At 42.5% G+C, this 18,635-nt stretch overlaps 1 protein-coding gene across 10 annotated transcripts in view; it reads left to right on the top strand.

Annotated features, from left to right (window-relative positions):
* The window catches only part of LRP8 (LDL receptor related protein 8), a 96,035-nt gene extending 77,400 nt beyond the window's left edge, over nucleotides 1–18,635 (top strand). For 8 of the 10 annotated variants that reach the window (XM_007534188.3, XM_060206220.1, XM_060206219.1 and 5 more), the window contains 9 exons: nucleotides 189–307; nucleotides 548–687; nucleotides 2,275–2,416; nucleotides 3,295–3,447; nucleotides 4,254–4,475; nucleotides 7,179–7,247; nucleotides 10,610–10,782; nucleotides 11,675–11,851; nucleotides 14,355–18,635. In XM_007534188.3, the coding sequence (XP_007534250.1) occupies nucleotides 189–307; nucleotides 548–687; nucleotides 2,275–2,416; nucleotides 3,295–3,447; nucleotides 4,254–4,475; nucleotides 7,179–7,247; nucleotides 10,610–10,782; nucleotides 11,675–11,851; nucleotides 14,355–14,393 (1,234 nt within the window). In that variant the 3' untranslated portion in view covers nucleotides 14,394–18,635. The remainder of the gene's footprint in view (nucleotides 1–188; nucleotides 308–547; nucleotides 688–2,274; nucleotides 2,417–3,294; nucleotides 3,448–4,253; nucleotides 4,476–7,178; nucleotides 7,248–10,609; nucleotides 10,783–11,674; nucleotides 11,852–14,354) is intronic. The other 2 variants (XM_007534189.2, XM_060206222.1) reach the window with 1 other exon arrangement.

Below are 18,635 nucleotides of genomic sequence, written 5' to 3'. Positions count from 1 at the left end.
CAGGTGTGCAGGTGTCTCTCTTTTTATCTTTCTCACCCTCTCTCAATTTCTCTCTGTCCTATCTAATAAAAAAATGGGGAGAAAAAATGGCCTCCAGGAGCAGTGGATTCATAGTGCTGGCACTGAGCTCAGTGGTAACTCTGGAGGCAAAAAAAAAAAAGTTAAACTAAGTTCTTCTTCTCCTTTAGGTTCATGTATTGGTCTGACTGGGGGTACCAGGCCAAGATTGAGAAGTCTGGGCTCAACGGTGTGAACCGGCAGACACTGGTTTCAGACAATATCGAATGGCCAAATGGAATCACCCTGGGTGAGCCCTCCCCCTGAGCCAGGAGTCTGGTCCAGCAGCTGGTTCTGCCCACGCCCTGCAGCTCTCCCCTCTCAAGTTTCTGCAGCCTATCACAGTGTCAGTGCCTTTGTGCCTTGGTGGGTGTCCCAGGCTGACCACTCTGTCTGAGCTCTAGCTTGGAAAATGTGGGCTGGGTGGGGGGGAGCAGAGGAGTGGAGATGCTGACTACTAAGCTGACCCCCAACCCCATTCCTCCCCAAGACTTGCTGAACCAGCGTTTGTACTGGGTGGACTCCAAGCTGCACCAGCTGTCCAGCATCGACTTCAGCGGTGGCACCAGGAAGATGTTGATCTCCTCCCCTGACTTCCTGAGCCACCCTTTTGGGATAGCGGTGTTTGAGGTGAGCCATTCCTGGGAGGCGTTCCCCATCTGGATGCTGGTGCCAAGGAAAGGCTTGGGAAGCCATCTGACTTGTTCGCTTTGCTTTTATCGCTGGGGCTTTTTGCACCAGCATGATTCCACCACTTCTAGTGGGCTCCTTTTTTTTTTTTTTCCTTTCAGTATTTGATAGTGATGGAGAGAGACAAATAGGGAGAAAGACAGAGAGAAAAGGAAAGGCATGATAGCAATACTCCACTTCTTAATTATGCAAGAGGTTTGAACCCAGTCCTCCCCATGGCAAAGGGTGTGCTCATGAGTCCTACTGAGGGCTGTCTTCTGGCCTCTGGGTGCAGTTTGTGAGCTTCTGACATGCAGGGCTTCTTAGCCTGTTATCCACCTGGCTCCTTTTCCTGTATGCCCTTCCCAAGACCCCTCACCCCCAGGGCTCTTCTTATAGGTAAGTTGGGAGATTGTGTGTATTTCTCTCTGTACACTTAGCACCCAGAACTGTACCCCCATAGGCAGAAGGTATATAAATGTAAGGTTGAGGTGGAGAAAGAAACATACATTTCTTTAGAGTTATTTACTGTCAGTGGCCTGTGAGAGGCCAGTTGTCACTGACCATTGCTGTACCCTGGGGTCATAGAAGTGACCAGATAATAAATAGCCTAGCTCCCAGGAGAATCCCAGGAAAGTAAAAGGTCAAGACCCTCTTGGTTTCTTATGCCTGGGGACTGAGGAAGCCAGAACCAATCAAGGTTGCCCAGATGGACCTCTCTCCCAAACCTAACTGCCACCAGGGGGAGGGAAAGCAAGGGGCAGTGGGCTGAGGTGGCCGCTGGAGATGTTTTCCTGGAGCAACATCACCCAGCACTACTCTGAGACTGTGGGCAAAGGCCCACCACCAGGTCCAGCCCCTGCTTCAAAGGACAGGTGTGTTCGGACACTTGTACATGTGTTTGTGCATCTCTGTGGCATGTGTATGTAAAGTATATGTGTGTGCATGTGTGTGCACAAATGCAGCTATGTAAACATGTGCTGGAGCTTGTGACTGTGGATACATGTCCAGTGTTTAGATTGGTGCACGTGTGTCTCTCTGTGTGTGTGGAGGGACATGTGTCTATGTCTACATCTGTGCATGAGGATACATGGCTGTGCTGGCCGATGTGTATTTGTCTAGAGATACAACTCCGGGCATGTGCAAACCAACCCCTGGATGTATGTGTGCAAACCCAGAGGCTCTAGGAGGTCCAGGAGGGAAGAGCTCTCCTACACATCCCCTTCGGTCTTGGTCTCAGGCCCCTGGAATGGTCACAGCAATAAAGCAATAGAGACTTTAGGTTTCTGCTGGCCCCTGGAAGCAGGCCCAGCTCAGCATTAGTGACAGTCTTCAAGGCAAAGCACAAAATCGCCAAATAACCCTGTGAGACAGAAGAGAATTGGGCAAATGCCACCGATAAAACTCTGAGTTCCAGTGTGAATCTGGACAGGAGCTTTGGGGTAACAGCAGGGCAGTCCTGGTGACTATGATTCGGGGCTGAGGTCTCAGAGTGACATCATGGGTTTAGGCTCTAGGCCTCCCATCCTTTGCATCTATACCCCACAGGACAAGGTATTCTGGACAGACCTTGAAAATGAGGCAATTTTCAGTGCAAATCGGCTCAATGGCCTGGAAATCTCCGTTCTAGCTGAGAACCTCAACAATCCACATGATATTGTCATCTTCCACGAGCTAAAACAGCCCAGAGGTGAGCCTTCCCCGGTCCCTGGTTCCCTTGCCACATCCCCTCCCCCCCACTAGGGAGACTGTACTCACGTCCCTGTCATGTGTCAGCACCCCAACTAATATTACCAGCAATTCCTCTCATTGGTAGAACACTGTCATATAATTTTTATCTCAGTTTGTCTCAAGCTTTTGAGGAAATAAATCTAGGTATAAATAAATGTGTGGCTATTCTAGCTTTGCCATTCATGGCATCACTGTTTCCATCTAACAGTTGAGAAAACAGATGTCAAATAATGTTGGCAAGGGGCAGATCTAGAAGCCAGATTCAGGTCTGTCTGATTCCAGAGCTACTTCTGCCATGAAGGAGCACATTGCTTCTTACGCGTTGTCCGTACCTGTTTGTAGCAGAGCCATACTGCAGCCAGCTTGTTGGCTGGAAGGAGATGTCAGGAATCCTGCTTCTAGGCTGTCCCTCCTCTAGCAGTTGTAGGATATACTCCTTCTAACTGAAACTGAGGTTTTGGCTGTGGGGCTGAAGTTGAGAGGTAAAAGGACACAAAGAGAAGGCTGGTAGGTGATCCTAGTCCTAGAAATTGGGGTAGGAGAACAACCTCAATTTAAATTATGTCTCCAGCATTACTAGAGGCTTAGCTTTGATGATTTCGTTCTCTTTAGGCTGAGGTGTCTGGATCCATCATCCTGGGGCATAATGCCCACCTCTGCATTGCCATCAGAGTTAAGTGAAAATGTAGCAATAAAGCACAATGTACAGTGCTGAGGTGCCCAGTGAAAATGGTAGAGAAGACTTGCAGAGCCAACTTTCCGAGTGGGAAGACCTATTATAGCATGGCCTGCCTGTGCTCCAACTCACGTTCACACTCTCTCCCTCTCTCGCATTAGCTGCAGATGCCTGCGAGCTGAGTGCCCAGCCCAGTGGAGGCTGTGAGTACTTGTGCCTTCCTGCCCCCCAGATCTCCAGCCACTCTCCCAAGTATACATGTGCCTGTCCTGACACAATGTGGCTGGGCCCAGACATGAAGAGATGCTACCGAGGTAAGCAGACCCACACCTTCCTGAAATGCTGATGTCCTCCAAGGTCCTTCTAAGGCTTTCTCTTCCCACTTGTTCAGGGACTTTGTAGAACTCGTGCAGATCTCAGATTGAGAACCTTTGTTTCCCATGGCTTCAGTTACTATATTCAGGTGACTATGAACATATCCATTTTGCACCTACAGCATAAACCACACAGTTGCCCTCTTATAATATGATCAGGGATAACAGTTAATATTTCACCCATATTAAAAATATTTTGTGGCTGAATATTTTAATCCTCTTCTGGAAAAGTAGCAAAGGCAGATAGCAAGAAACAAAGGATTGAGACGGCTGCAGGAGTAGGGTGAACTTTAACATTGTTCTTTCTGCCATATGAATTAAAATTTCTTTTCCAATCTTGATGCAGTGCCAAGGTCCTTTGTTTAAGCATAAGTTAACTGCATCATCTATAATTTCCAGGTTCAACTGTTTAAAGTGGAGTGAGAGTTTACACACGATAATGTAACAATATGAGTATAAAATCCTAGATTTTCATGACTTCCCTCTCCACCTGTCTTATAGTGGTCTTACCCAAACTTAATCCTGTAGCATTAATTCAATGACTCGTCTCTATCAAATCAATGTGCAGTATAAAGACAGACAAAATGCCTGGGATTCAGCTAGTGGAAAAACGATAGCCATTCAGGAAGAAAAGTAGTGTTTGAGCTGACCCATGAGGATGAGTTCATAAGTCATGAACACAAAAATGTAGACACAAAGCAACAAAGTTTTCTGTCCAAGTGTCCTTCATGGTATTTCCCTTCCAGCGCCTCAGTCTACCTCAACTACAACCTTAATTGCTCCCACGAGGACAGTAGCTGACACCACAAGGGCACCAGGGACCACCGTCCACAGCCCCACCTACCAGAATCACAGCACAGAGACACCGAACCAGGCAGCTGCCGTCTCAAGTTCTGCCAGTATCCCCAGGGCTCCCAGCATCAGGCCGTCTACCCCAAGCCCTGCAACCAGCAACCACTCCCAGCACTGTAAGAAAATGCTCTGCATTCTTTCATGACATGGGGAGAGCTTCCAGGGAAGCCAGAGTGGGAAGCATGGGGGAAAGAAGTGATGACACTAGAGTTGACTGCTGGACATTTCTGAGGAGGAAACAGAGGGAGGTAAAGCAACTTCTGTGACTTTGGAGCCTTGAGTGTTCCTGTTATAGAGGGAAGCTGTCACCTGCCTCTAGGCCTCAGCCTGCCTCTTCACCCACAAAGTAGGATGGTAAGAATCTTTCCCCTACCTGCTTCCCCAGGTTGCCACAGAGCAGGCAATGTAACGGCCTCTGCTGATTATGTCTGTGTCATGTGTGAAGGATGAATGTGTGAAGGAGAGTCCCTCAGATGTGGGAATGCCTAAAGCTCTGGTCTCCAGAGAACCTTCAGTAGGTTCCCCAGACAGAAATATCCAAAACTATGGTCTGCTTGTGTCTCTTTCCAAATCCGAGAATGAAAACAATTAGGTTCACCACTTATTAAATCATCTGGAGCAGTAATTGTCGCTGCTAGAAATGTCCTGTCTCATTAACTAGCTAAGATCTTTTTAATTGAGTTACCTGCCAGGGGGAGCTCATGTAGGAGGATAAACATTTTAAATGTTTCCCTTTCATTCATGGCTCAGAAACTAGCATTTGGCAGCACCTTTCTCACTGCCCTTTTAGCCAGCAGAAGCTGGATCTGCAGAGTTGGGAACCACCCCCAAAGGGGCCCCAGGAGGTGGTGCAATGGACTTTCAGGGTCCCCCTTCCAACCCCCAGCATCTCATTGTGCCAGAGTAATACTCTGGTCTTCTCTTTCTCCTTCTCTCACTCATTAACAAATAATGTTGTTTGTTTTTTAATTTTTTGCCTCCAGGGTTATTGCTGAGGCTTGGTGCCTGCACTACAAATCCACTGCTCCTGGAGGCCATTTTTTCCCTTTTGTTACCCTGGTTGTTTTACCATTGTTGTGGTGATTATTATCATTGTTATTGATGTCATCACTGTTGGACAGGACAGAGAGAAATAGAGAGAGGAAGGGAAGACAGAGAGGGAGAGAGAAAGATAGACACCTGCATACCTGCTTTACCACCTGTGAAGTGACTCCCCTGCAGGTGGGGAGCCAAGGGCTCGAACCGGGATCCTTACGCAGGTCCTTTCGCTTTGCGCCACGTCCGCTTAATCCACTGTGCTACCACCCGACCCCTAACAAATAATGTTTTTTAAAGAGACAGAACCATCCCAAAGTTTGGAGAGATGGGTGGAACATGAACCGCAGTTCCTCTCATCCACGGCAGAGCTGAGCAGGGAATCTCCCTGCTGGCTTCATCATGCTCCAGGCTGTACCGTCCCAACCCACTCTGGAGTGGGAAAACAGCTTTGTAAAGCAGTGCAGCTCTTTTCTCCCGCTTTACAATTAGGTTCCCCTGGAGTCACTTGCAGAAATAGACACACTGAGAGGATAGGAATTGGTCCACTGCCAGGGGCAGTCATCCCTCTCAGAGAAAATTATATATGATAGCTCCTCTTCACGCCTCAGAGGGCTGTCATGAGGATGCAAGAGAAAAAAGGACTTTTAAATTTCAAAGTGCCGTACAAATGTCATCATGATGATGGCTGTAAAAGTGAAAAAGATGGTGCGTTTTAAGATAGCACGTTTTCCAAGCACTTTAAAATATGCCTTTCTTAAGTCCCCAGAAGGTTGGGATTCCCATTTTAAAGATAAATATAACATTTATAACGTAAAATATTTTCCCAAGGTCACGCAAATAGTAAATAACACCAGATTTGCACCAAGTATTTTTTTAAAGATTCATTTATCTTATGAGTGCTATGACAGGCCCGAACGCTATGCCATCCTGTGTATCAGGGATTCAGCTGTGGCCTCACACACGCAAGCAGTATGCTGTGCCTAGTGACACCTCCCCAGCGGCACTGCTCCAGGAATTCTGACACACAGACCTGTGCTTTGGATTCTGCGACTCTACAACATCTGATTTTAATTAATTACTAAAACACTAACAACACAAATGGAAAGGCAGAGCAACAAGAGACAAAGCAACAGATAACAGATGAAAAAGGCAATTGTCCCAATCAGTCAACAAGATAAAGACCTAATTTCTCATATGGCTCTCAGCTTCCTCCCACCATAATTCAATAGAAAGAATATGGGACTTAGGTCATGAGTTCTGTCACTGAATCCCAGCTGTGTGAATTATCCTCCAAACTTCAGTTAAGACTTTATTTCCCTACCTGTGGCATGGAAATAAGTTCTGTCTTGCTTGTCTCACAGGGATTTTAAAAGGATCTAGAAAGACTGACTGACATGCATTAGCCAGGATCACTACTTTGACATGAGGGCAAGAAGCAGTGGGATAATTCTTTTTTTTTTTTTTTTTTTTTGCCTCCAGGGTTATTGCTGGGGCTTGATGCCAGCACTACAAATCCACTCACTCCCCGTGGTCATTTTTTCCTTTCCATTTTTTATTCAGTAGGACAGAGAGGTAGATTGCAGTCCTGCTTCACCACTTGTGAAGTATCCCTGTTGCGGGTGGGAAGCAGGGGCTTGAACTCAGATCCTTACATGGGTCCTTTGTGTACTTAACTGGGTGCGCCACTGTCCAGCCATGGGATAATCCATATTGCTTACAGTCTGCAAGGACTTGGACCCACAGTGAAGGTGCATCATTCTGCAAATGTTTGTGTTTCACAGATGGAAATGAAGGTGGCAAGATGGGTTCAACAGTCACTGCTGCTGTCATTGGGATCATTGTACCCATCGGTGAGTATGGCACCAAGTCACTGGAGAGAGAACAGACCCTGCCATCATCTGGGGAAGCCCTGGAAGAAGAGTGCAATTGGCCCGCTGACCTGACCCATCAACTTTCTTCTGTCCCGCTAGCCTACCTCCCAGTCTTGATTTAGTTTGATTTCTTAGCTTGGCATAAAGGTCCCTCAGGAACTGGCCCCTGAACACCACCCAGTTGCATCCCCCCTTCACATTCTGCACTCCAAACATGTGGAACTGCACAGGTACAGACTCTCCTGCTCACCACTCTCCTCAGCTTCTAGCAATGCCTGGCGTTTGGTAGAAAGCGAAGTACTTGTTGAGCTAGTGGGTAGAGCTGCCTGTCATTCCCTTAATAGATCGTGCTATCTTTGTTTTCTTTCTCTTTGTTTTTCAACATTTATGAAGCCACTATTATGTGTCAGACTCTATAGTAAGGAAAATAAAAGTGGTTAAACATTGTTCTTGAAAAGTTTCAACAGAAAAGATGAGGGAACCACACTAGAGTTACTGTGAATAGAGTGAATGGGAAATGCTTTGAATTTTGTCCAGAGAGAGAGAGAGAGAGAGGGAGAAAGGCCCTTTTTTTTTTTTTTTTGCCATCCTGTGTTCTGTAGAAAGGCGTATGTGTGCTGCTTCATTGGTGTAACCCACCTTGACATAATCAGTATTTTTAAGTTTGCTAATCTGAGGAGTGAAAGAAAAGTATGCATTCCTGATATTTCCCTGAGAGCTAGGGTATCCTAGGGTATCCTAGGGTAGAGTATCCTAATCATAGAGTTGCTGGCAATTCATACCTTTGTCCTTTATGAATTGCCTATTCAGTCTTGTTTTTCTGTTGATTATTTGTCTTGTTCATATTTGTATAAATATCTGTACATGATGAAAGTGAAATCTTTTTAATACATTACATGGGTAACTGCACTTTTTTTTTTCTAGAGCACTGATCAGCTCTGCAAATGGTGGTGCCAGATTTCAACCCCAAAATCTGTTTAATATTTTACGTGGGTAGCTACACTTTTTTTTTTTTTTTTTTTTGCCTCCAGGGTTACCACTGGGGCTTGGTGCCTGCACTATGAATCCACTGCTCCTGCAGGCTTTTTTGTTGTTGTTGTTGCCCTTGTTGTTTATTGTTGTTGTTATTGCTGTCCTTGTTGTTGGATAGGACAGAGAGAAATGGAGAGAGGAGGGGAAAACAGAGAGAGGGAGCGAAAGATAGACACCTGCAGACCTGCTTCACTGCTTGTGAAGCGACGCCCCTGCAGGTGGGGAGCCGGGGGCTTGAACCCGGATCCTTGCGCTTTACAGCATGTGCACTTAACCCACTGCACCACCACACGGACCCCACTTTTTTTTTTATTAGAGCACTGATCAGCTCTGCAAATGGTGATGCCAGGTTTCAACCCCAGGACCATTCACTTACAAGTCCCATGTACTACCACTGTGATATTGCCCTAACTCTTGACTTTTAAACTCCTTTACAATGCATACATTTTTATTTATCAAAGCTCTTAAGATTTTGTTATGATTTCTGAGTCTTGTGTCTTGCTTAAGAAGTTCTGCCTCTCTAAATTATTAACTTATCTCCCTATATATGTTTTTTAAGTGTTTGTTTTATTCATCCATAAAATTTCTTTCAGAAAAAAAAATCCCATTGCAGGTATTATCAGGTTAAGAAAAGAAAGAAAGAAAGAAAGAAAGAAAGAAAGAAAGAAAGAAAGAAACTTCTGCCAGATTCTGTAAGAAAAAAAAGCTAGCAGTTCCACAGCAGAGTTCCTGCTGTCTGTCAACATCTCTCAGGTAGAATGCAGGGATCCCTGTATATGTTTCTATTGACTTAAGCATTTGTAGTATTTAGATACTGGTTCATTCAGAATTTGTTTTAGAGTTTGCTCATAGTGGTACACTTTTTGTGTTAACTTTTTGTTCACTTTTTTGTGCTTACCTGGTTTTCCAAGGACTGTTACTTAGTGGCATATCCTTTCCTTCTGATCTGAATCGCCGTCTTATTATAAACCGCAGGTGTTGTGATCATCCTCTAGCCTATTTACTCCCCTCCAACTATCATCTGTTTGCTAGAAACACAAGTTTGTAATCTTTTGATATCTAGTTTAGGGCATTTTTATCCTTGCAACATTTTCTTTAGCTATTTTTAATCAGTTTTTCTTTTAAATTAACTCTAGAATCATCTTGTCAGTTCTTGAAAAGTAAAGTGAAGCTCTATATTTTGGATGTGTAGCTTATATGAAGTGAATTTCATTTTCACAATACTGAGGCTTCTATTCAAGAACAGAAGATGCCTATCTGGATCCTTTTATGTGCATGAGCAGAACTTTAGAGATTATATAGGACTTAAACATTTCTTGTTAGCCTATTTCACAGGGGGTTTTTTTGTTGTTTTTTGTTTTCACGTTGAGCTAGTATGTGTTATTCCATTTCCTAATTGGTTGGTGTTGGTTACTATAACTATTCAGTTTTTGTGTTGATGCTTGATGAACTAAAATTATATCTAAAGAGTGTTTCATCTGCTTTTCTAAACATCCATTATCTATTAGTAACAATAGCTTGGTTTCTCCCTTTTTCATATGTAATAATAGCTTGGTTTCTCCCTTTTTCATAACCTTTCAGTTAGTTAGCTAGTCTAACTATATAGCTAAATTGACAGAACAATAAATAGTAGCAGTGATAACAGGTATCTTTACCTTGCTCCTATCTTTAATAGGTATCAATTTTTATAATCTTATTAAAGGAAAAGCCTCCTCCCTGGCATCCTACATGTCTGTCATTCCAGCCTCTGCCTGAAAGCTCAGAATGACTTCTTGCTATTGTATGAAGCTGCTTGCCCAATTTTCTCATATCTGTGTAGAACTTTCTTCTTCACTTAATCTGTTAGAATTCAAAGCTGTCTCCCTTCTAGAAATTTCTTCTCACAGAGCTCTGACTTTGAAAACCCTCCTCATTTGGAGAAAGCATATTCTAGAGAAATCCAGGGAAGCATCAGCATTAGGATAAAGGTGTGGTGACGAAATTCACTCACACAGCATAAATAAGACACAGTCCCATCCTTGAAGGGGTTGGTCAGGTTGGGGATACTAAGTACCATACTGGGTCTGGGAACACTGAAAACAGTTGAGGAAGACTTCACATTTGAACTAGATCTGAAGAACTGGTAACTATTAAGGAAAGAGATAAAAAAAAAAAAAAAGGTTTTTAAGCAGCAAGAAAAGAACACACAGAAAGCAGAGCTAGTGGAACAAGGCCGGTAAAGTTGGGAGAGCTACAAAGAAATGCAAACTGGCTTCTAAGCAATGAGCTAGAGTCCACTGCAGGTGCCATGTAACCTCTGTGTTCCTCAGCTGTAATAGCCCTGTTGTGTATGAGTGGCTACCTGATCTGGAGAAACTGGAAGCGGAAGAACACAAAAAGTATGAATTTTGACAACCCAGTGTACAGGAAAACAACAGAAGAAGAGGATGAAGATGAGCTTCACATAGGGAGGACTGCCCAGATTGGCCATGTGTATCCTGCAGTAAGTACTCCTTGCAGGAAGATTTAATTCTTCCTTTCTTCCTTCCTCCTACCTCATTTCCCTCCTTCCTCCCTCCGTCCTTCAAATATTTATGTGTCAGACACTGGTCTAAACCCTGAGGACACAGAAAGACTGGGGCAGGTGGCTGGGGTAGAAGATTACCAGGACCACCTTATACCTACCTAGAGATTCCTCCTGGCAGTGAAGAAGCCAATTGTCTTTCTGCTGAGTAAGTTTTCAGAACTTTTGGCCTGGAAAAGTAACTGTGGTCATCCCATTCAAAGGTATTCATTTAAACAAACACTGTATGCTGGCTATGTGCCAAGCATACATTAGCTATCTGGTGGGGGGGGGGGAGTTAGAAATAGTCACACATTGTTGTACATGCTGTCGTATGCTGCGTGCCATGGTGGGAATTCAGGAGTCCCCTTCTCTAGGAAGCTTTTCCCTGGCTTGCTTTATCCTCCTGTAACTTCTCTCCATGACAAGGCATGTCAAACTGTATGTAGTCTACTTGTCTTTTTACTTGTGGGCTTCCCCACTACAGCATGAGCTCCTAGAAGGTAGGACTGTCTGATTAATATTTCCTGGGTGCTGGCCACAACATAGCTAACTCCCAGTTACATGTATGTTGAACAGATGCTATCAAACATTAACAGGGATTGATGGGAACTATTGATTCTATTTGGGATTTAGGCAGGGAATGCCTCACAGAGAAGGTAATAGATGGTGTTTAATTAAGAAACATGTGCAGAAACTGAGAGCCACTACAGGGCATGGCTTATTGGGGGAACAAGGACCATAAAGTGGCTGAAGCAGATGTCGTGGTTGCATAGCAGAGTCAGGGGGCTGAGTGTGACCTCATAGGTCATCCAGTCCATCCCCCTGTCAGGCAATCAGCAGCTTTGATCGCCCAGTGTGGGCAGAGCCCTGTCTTGGGGAGACCAGAGAACTGGAAGACCCAGCCCCTGCCCTCAAGGAGCTTTTTGTCTTGCCGGGAGAACCAAGGTCACAGCTGCACCAACTCCCGAAGAACTCTCTTTCCGAGCTGCCTGTCGTCAAGTGCAAGGTAGGGCAGTGCCACTCTGAGTCTGAGGGGCTGGTGAGTGAGGGCATGGACCCAGGCAGATTTAGCTTATCCTGGAAGGCTGCTTGGTTTGGGAAGACTGCAAATTGTACACTGGTGTGGGGCACAGGAAAGATGGAGCTGGGACAATGGTAGACTGAGAAAATGACATTTGGAAGAAATGATCGAGTCTGGGGCAGATTAAATTGAATCAAACTGTTATAAGGGGAAATGTTGAAATGAAGTTGAGCAAGTGAGGAGGGTCAGAAGATGGCCTTGGGGATCTTGAGCCTTAATCTAAGTAACAGTTGCTTAATTTTTAAAGACCAGAGAGGGGCACAGTGGAAGAAGCATTGAGCTTGGAGTATGGAGAGGACTCCCGGATTTGCTACTCCATGGCCCTGTGATCTTATTCACATCTTTCTGATTCCTCTTATTTGTAAAAATGGTGATTCTATCTGCCACCTAAGCTTATGAAGTTTAAGTTAGCACATTTGAGAGTTTGTTTTTGTTTGTTTGTTTGTTTTGTAAAACATCTTAAGTGGTATTGTTTCCAGAAAAGGAGATGGTAACTGAGGGGGAACTATTCCTAGTGAGTCTAAGCTCCTGCCAGTTGCAAAGAAAGCAGGAGACTGACAGGTTAATATTTAATCCACTATGTATCAGACAAATCTACTTAATACATTTCCCTGCTTATTCTTCAGTTTTATTAAGTTGATATTAGCTCCATTTTTCAGATGAGGAAACTGAGACTCAGAGAAACTGAATACTTGCCTAGGGTCACTACTAGGAAGTGGCAGGACCAGGATTCAAATTCCAGTCTGTATGTGCACAAAAATCTCTGTCTACTGTGTCTAGAAATCACTATTCTCAATGATCTGTTCTTGCCTCTGTCCCTTTCCCAAATAGCTCTCCCATCATTGCTGAGGCTTGTCTCTGGCCAAGAGATCTGCATGGAGATAGTGGGAGAGTAACTATACTAGAAGAAAATAGTCTTACCTCTCCATGCTAGTGCAGCAAGTTATAATATTCATGCAGACTAACTAATAAGCAAAGGTGATCTGACAAGTAATGGAATTGTTATTGTATGTAAAATATCAAGAGATGAAAATTTCTAGTATGATTCTATTTCTAAGCTGGTTGGTATTGATTCCAATACTGTGGACATGTGTGTTAAGTAGTAGGTTAAACACTACATAATCTCATTTGATTCCCCAACAATCCTGTAAGGTAGGTCTTATTATTCCCATTTGACAGATGATAAAATCAAGGTTCAGAGAGGTGAGTGGGTAGTCAAATTTATATGACATTAAGAAAGATACTGAAACATGAAGGTCTGTCAAAATGGAATGAATGTGGTCTGAGAGGTGGTGCAGTGGATAAAGCATTGGATTTTCAGGCATGAGGTCCCAAGTTCAGTCCCCAGCAGCACATGTACCAGAGTGATGTCTGGTTCTTTCTCTCTCCTCCTATCTTTCTCATTAATAAATATTTTTTAAAAGTGGGATGAAAGAGTGAAATATAGATTTCATCAGGACCAGCTGGGGAAAGCCAGGTGTGTAGCATGGGGAACACAAGAGGAAGGAAAGAGAATTCAGACACTGAAAAGGTCAAGGGTTGTCCTGTGTAGAACTCTTTAAGAGATAGATTTAGTGATCCGGGAGGTGGCACAGTAGCTAAGGCACTAGACTCTCAAGCATGAGGTCCTGAGTTCAATCCCCGGCAGCACATATACCAAAGTGATGTCTGGTTCTTTCTCTCTCCTTTCTCATTAATAAATAAATAAAATCTTTTTTTTAAAAAGTGATAGATTTAAGGAACATCAGCTAATTTAAAGAAACAGATTTCATGTCAATACAGGAAAGAATTTAAGTGTAGTGTCCACAATGGAATAGACTGTCTCAGAAACTAGTGGGTTTATCATCTAGTGCTCAGCTGTTTGTGGCATAGGGCAGCTGGCATTTCATTACTAGAAAGAAAGGTTTGAGGGGGGAAAAAGGATTGCATTTATGGGCATATATTCCTTTCAAATTCTTTATAGTCAACTGGGAATTATGCAGCAGATTACTTTTTTAATTGTAATTGGTATGCTAAAGTCAAGTAGCTAATGTCCTGGAGTTTAAGCATTTGCCAAAGCTAACCCACTCAAGTTGACCAAAACCTAAAACCTCTAAGAAAGCACTGGAAAAAGTTAAGGTCTTTGAAGCCCTTCTTTACAAGGTAGTGGAACAGAATGATGAAAGAAGCTATAACTCTGGATCCATACAGATCTGGGTTCAAACTTTAGTTCACCCACTTGCTGTGTATGATCCAGGATGCTTGTTGTTTAAACTCATTGAGTCTCAGTTTTCTCATCTGTAAAGTAACATGACAAACTTGTTTCTTGGGGTTAACCTGAAGAGTATGTGAACTGATGCCTATAAAGTCATAGAATATTGCTACTTTGTGGGTAAGCCTCAAGAGCTCCTGTGGGTCTAATGGTAACTTCTCTGCTCTGTCTCCTCAGCGAGTGGCATTAAGCATTGAAGATGATGGATTGCCCTGAGGATGGGACCACTCCACTCCCTTCGTGCCTCAAGGAATTCAGTCCCATGCAATGCACCCTCTGGATGGTGTATGCCTGGATGGAAGGGTTTCTGAGAGAGAGAGAGTGAGAGAGAGAGAGTGAATGAGTGAGTGCATGTATGACTTTTTTAATTTATGTTGCGGAAAGGTAACCACAAAGTTATGATGAACTGCAAACATCCAAAGGATGTGAAAGTTTTTATATGTATAATGTTTTATACACTTTTTAACTGGTTGCACTACCCATGAGGAATTCATGGACTAGCTACTGCTGAGTGACTAACATAATGTACATAACCAAATGAGGCCGATGGTACAGTAGCTTACTTACCATTTTAAATCTATATTTACAGAGGGTATTTGGTTTGGGGTGGTACTTTTTTAGGTTTTGGAGTTTGGGGTTTTTATGTAAATAAAATAATTATGCTTTGTGGCTATCCATCAACATAAGTAAAAAAAAAAAAAAAAGGAAAAGAAAAAAACACTCCCAACTCCCTTCCCCATTTAGATTATTTATTAACATATTTCAAAAATAAGACTAGTTCAATAAATAATTTAGAGACATGAGAGTATTTATTTTTGGTATGATTGGCCTACCATGCAGACTTTATGTGTGTTTATGTTTGTGTGTGAAAGAGAGGGAAGGAAAAATCTAGAAAAAGAGGCACACCTGTGGCTATTGTTCAGATACATAGAGAAAATTGTTCTTAAAAATGTGCCACAAGAGGTCTATCTGTAATTTTCAGAGATGCCTTTGGAAACTCGACTCCCAGAAGCAGAGAGCATTGACTGTGCAAGCATGTAGAGAAAGAGGCAGATCTTTTCTACCTCTGGCTATCCCTGGAACCCCAGTCAGCTGTAGCCACTTTGACTCCCATCTCAGCTTTCTCTTTTGTAACTTAAGACCAGTGCACAGACTTTGCATAGTGTCAGAAATTCTCCTCAGTTTAAATGAGAGCATTCCAGAACCATAGCTACTCCTCGTTTTTTAAGTTCAGCTTACTAAAAGTAGCTTTTTCAGTTTCCTTCAGAACACTTTGGGCTAAATTAAATAAGTTTCTCCTGAGGTACCAGGAGGGATGCCATCTTAATGAGAGTTAAGTGGAGATACTTCTACAAGAGCCCAAGTTTATGGTAGGTACTGGCTGAGGCATTAAACATTTGAGATATGCTATGGCTGGGGCAAGGGATGGTAGAATGAGTTTTGTCATATATGTTTCCCATTTCTCTTACTCTTTGCCATTTCCTTTAGGTGGAGAAAGCATATCAAAATAATACATAGGTTTTTACCATCATATGTTCATACAGATGCGACTAAAAGTCAGAAAAGCTGGCCAAACCTGAAGTTGTATTTAATGGGGGAAATGACATACAAATATTACAGTATGTTGAATATATATGCTCGCCTAGGGATTTGGTTTACTGCTTTGTAAATAAAAAAAACTCTGGGTATATGTAAAGGTTTTTTTGTTTTGTTTTGTTTTTTATTGTGGATGTTGTCTTTGTTTTACCTGGGCCTTGGGGAGCAGGAGGCAGGGAAAACAACCTCTTTCCTTTTGTGGGATCTGCCAATGGGAACCATTGTAAACGTATAGTTCCAGAAGGTATTCCCACTGGCTCTCTCATCCAAGGTACAGTCTTTTCTTCATTCTGCTATTCTGACACTTTACTCCCAGTGGACAACCATGGACAAGGTGTGTGACATAGAAGTGTTTGGCTTAAGTAGGAGCAGAAGATATGTATCTAACCTTAATATATCTGAGATTTGACATACTTAAGCAAAATGCTTCCTTCACTCTCCCACTTCCCAGCTGTCCTTTCCATGAAGCTTCACTGTCTTACCAGCTTGATACCATTTGCATTTCCAGGCAGACATTCTGGAGTTACTAGAACCTTCCTCCGTGTCACTCATGGTCTCCTGACATCTGAGAAAACAATTTTGTTCTATAGCCTAGTTACCAGGCTTTGTGCAGCAAACAGTGTCCTTATAACGTGTGTTGAGAGTCCTGAAGCTTTCATCAGAGGGTAAATACGACTGACCTAGAACAACCAACACCAAACAAAGTTTTAAGAGCAGGTTCTGACTCCTGTGAAGCTTAGTCACTTACTGTTCTTTCAAGAGTGGAAATTAAATTATTTTATTGGCTGAAGAACAAAAATGAAAGTGGAAAAAAAAAAAAAAAAAAGCACTGACATTTACACAAAACAAGCAACATTTTCTGTAACTTGCCTCCAAAGAAATGGAATTTCCTGGGGGAAATGATAATAGCAATACATAGTTCCTAAACTTCCACTTAGATCTTGGCTGGCAACAACAACAAAGAAATGAACAAGGTTAGCGTGATTCAGCCTGAATTCTCGAAATGATAATGAAATACAACTTTCTCAGAGACATTCATGTTTCCTGAATATGCTGCAACTGCTGTTTGAAATCAGCAGCTATGGGGACAACTATAAAAATACAGAATGTAGAATAATGCTCACGTTGGATGGCAACAAAGTGAAATCCAAGGGCCCAGGCCCATTCTTTTGTTAGTTATAGAGGCTTTGTTGAGCCTTACTTTACACTTCTACTGCCTTTTACCCGTGTCACCAGATATCTATTAGAATCAGTAGTGGATTACACATTTGCTAAATGACAGAGATGGAAGGAAGCTTAGAAATAATGTCATGAGGGAAGAGAGGAAGAAAGGAAATTTTTTTTTTCCTCTTCTGTATTTAAAAGAAATCAGGCCTTTACCAGGCCTTTACCTCCCTTTCCTTTTTCAGGAAACTATTTTGAACTTCCTGAACACAGCTAACCCTGCTACTTATGGCCTACTCTTCTGGTAGAATTATGAAGGCACTGGCAGAAATGATCTTCCAGAAACAGGGAAAACTTAAATTGTATTTATGTGCTCTTGACAGTATGGTTACTTATAAAACAGACTGAGGTTAACAGATAACCTCAGAATGAGATCAGATTTGAATCTACAGCAATAAATCAATCCCTCCAGTTCTTTCTTTATGACTGCAATACATTAACTCACCGACACCATTCTCTAGGTGCCACCTAAGTGCCAAGCTGCAGATGTTCAGGTCAATCTAGTGTTTTTTATCCTTATGGGGCTAGCAGTAACAGTAGAAAAAGACACAAGTGCATACAAAGAAAAAAAAAGAAAAAGAAAAAGGAATAGATTCTTCTCAGAGTACCATTATGGCACAAAAGACAGAGGAAAAGTCATTTATCGTCAAGGAAACGAGAGTGGTATCAAAAACAAAACAAACAAAAACATAAACAGCAATATAGAAGTGACCTTAAGTCAAGTTTTAAAAACTAAGTAAATATATCTAGTTTTCTTCAGGCTAAGGAGACATTGGAAGCCACAAGAGCATGAAACAGCATGAGGACTTCAAATGAACTGCATGTAATTCACTACACTGAGCAAATAACTCAAGGAGGATTTAGTCGGAAGTGACGCTGAATAGGAAAAAACAGCTCGATATAAGCACTTTATAGAATACTCCAATGCAATTTCCAAGTCAATTAAATACTTCTTGATCATTTGTTATCTACTAGGCACTAAATACATGATGAAAAATGCATCAGGATACATTGCCAGGACTTTGCAGACATGCAATACTTCAGCTTCAAGTTTTCCAGTGGCCAAAGGGAAATGGTGACTATTCATGTTTGAATTGCAGTGTTTTCACACAGGCAGTGATGTTGTCAAGAGCCTCAGATTTTTCTCAACAGGGAGAAAGAGAACTGGAAACTTTGAAGACTGGAGAGAGGACCCCAAGCACTGTCTAATTAGATGCTGGTTGGAATGGGGAGAAAACATGGAGATGTGACCCTCCTCTCACTTCTCCCTAACTCCAGTCCATACACTCATCATCTCACAGACTAGAAGTTTCAGAGTAAATAATTTCCATTCCCATCAATGCATGAAGTCTTCTCACACTGTATTTTTAGGATCTGAGGGATTTGGGAAGACATGGAGAATTCAGGAGGCAGAGAAATTACAACTTCAAATTTTCAGTTATTGTAAAAAAGATTGTGAAGCTCTGTTCTTTGAAGCTATGCACCATGTGCATAGTCAACACTCAGCAGAAGCCCCCTGATTTTGCAAACACTTTGTGCTATAAAAGGAATTTTTTAAAAGTCACCTGTGTATATATATATATATATATATATATATATATATATATTTAAAGACATGAAGGTTTTGATATTTTTTTT

The sequence above is a fragment of the Erinaceus europaeus genome, chromosome 13, assembly GCF_950295315.1.
Source record: "Erinaceus europaeus chromosome 13, mEriEur2.1, whole genome shotgun sequence".
NCBI lineage: Eukaryota > Metazoa > Chordata > Mammalia > Eulipotyphla > Erinaceidae > Erinaceus > Erinaceus europaeus.
This window is presented reverse-complemented; position numbering and strand designations above follow the sequence as displayed.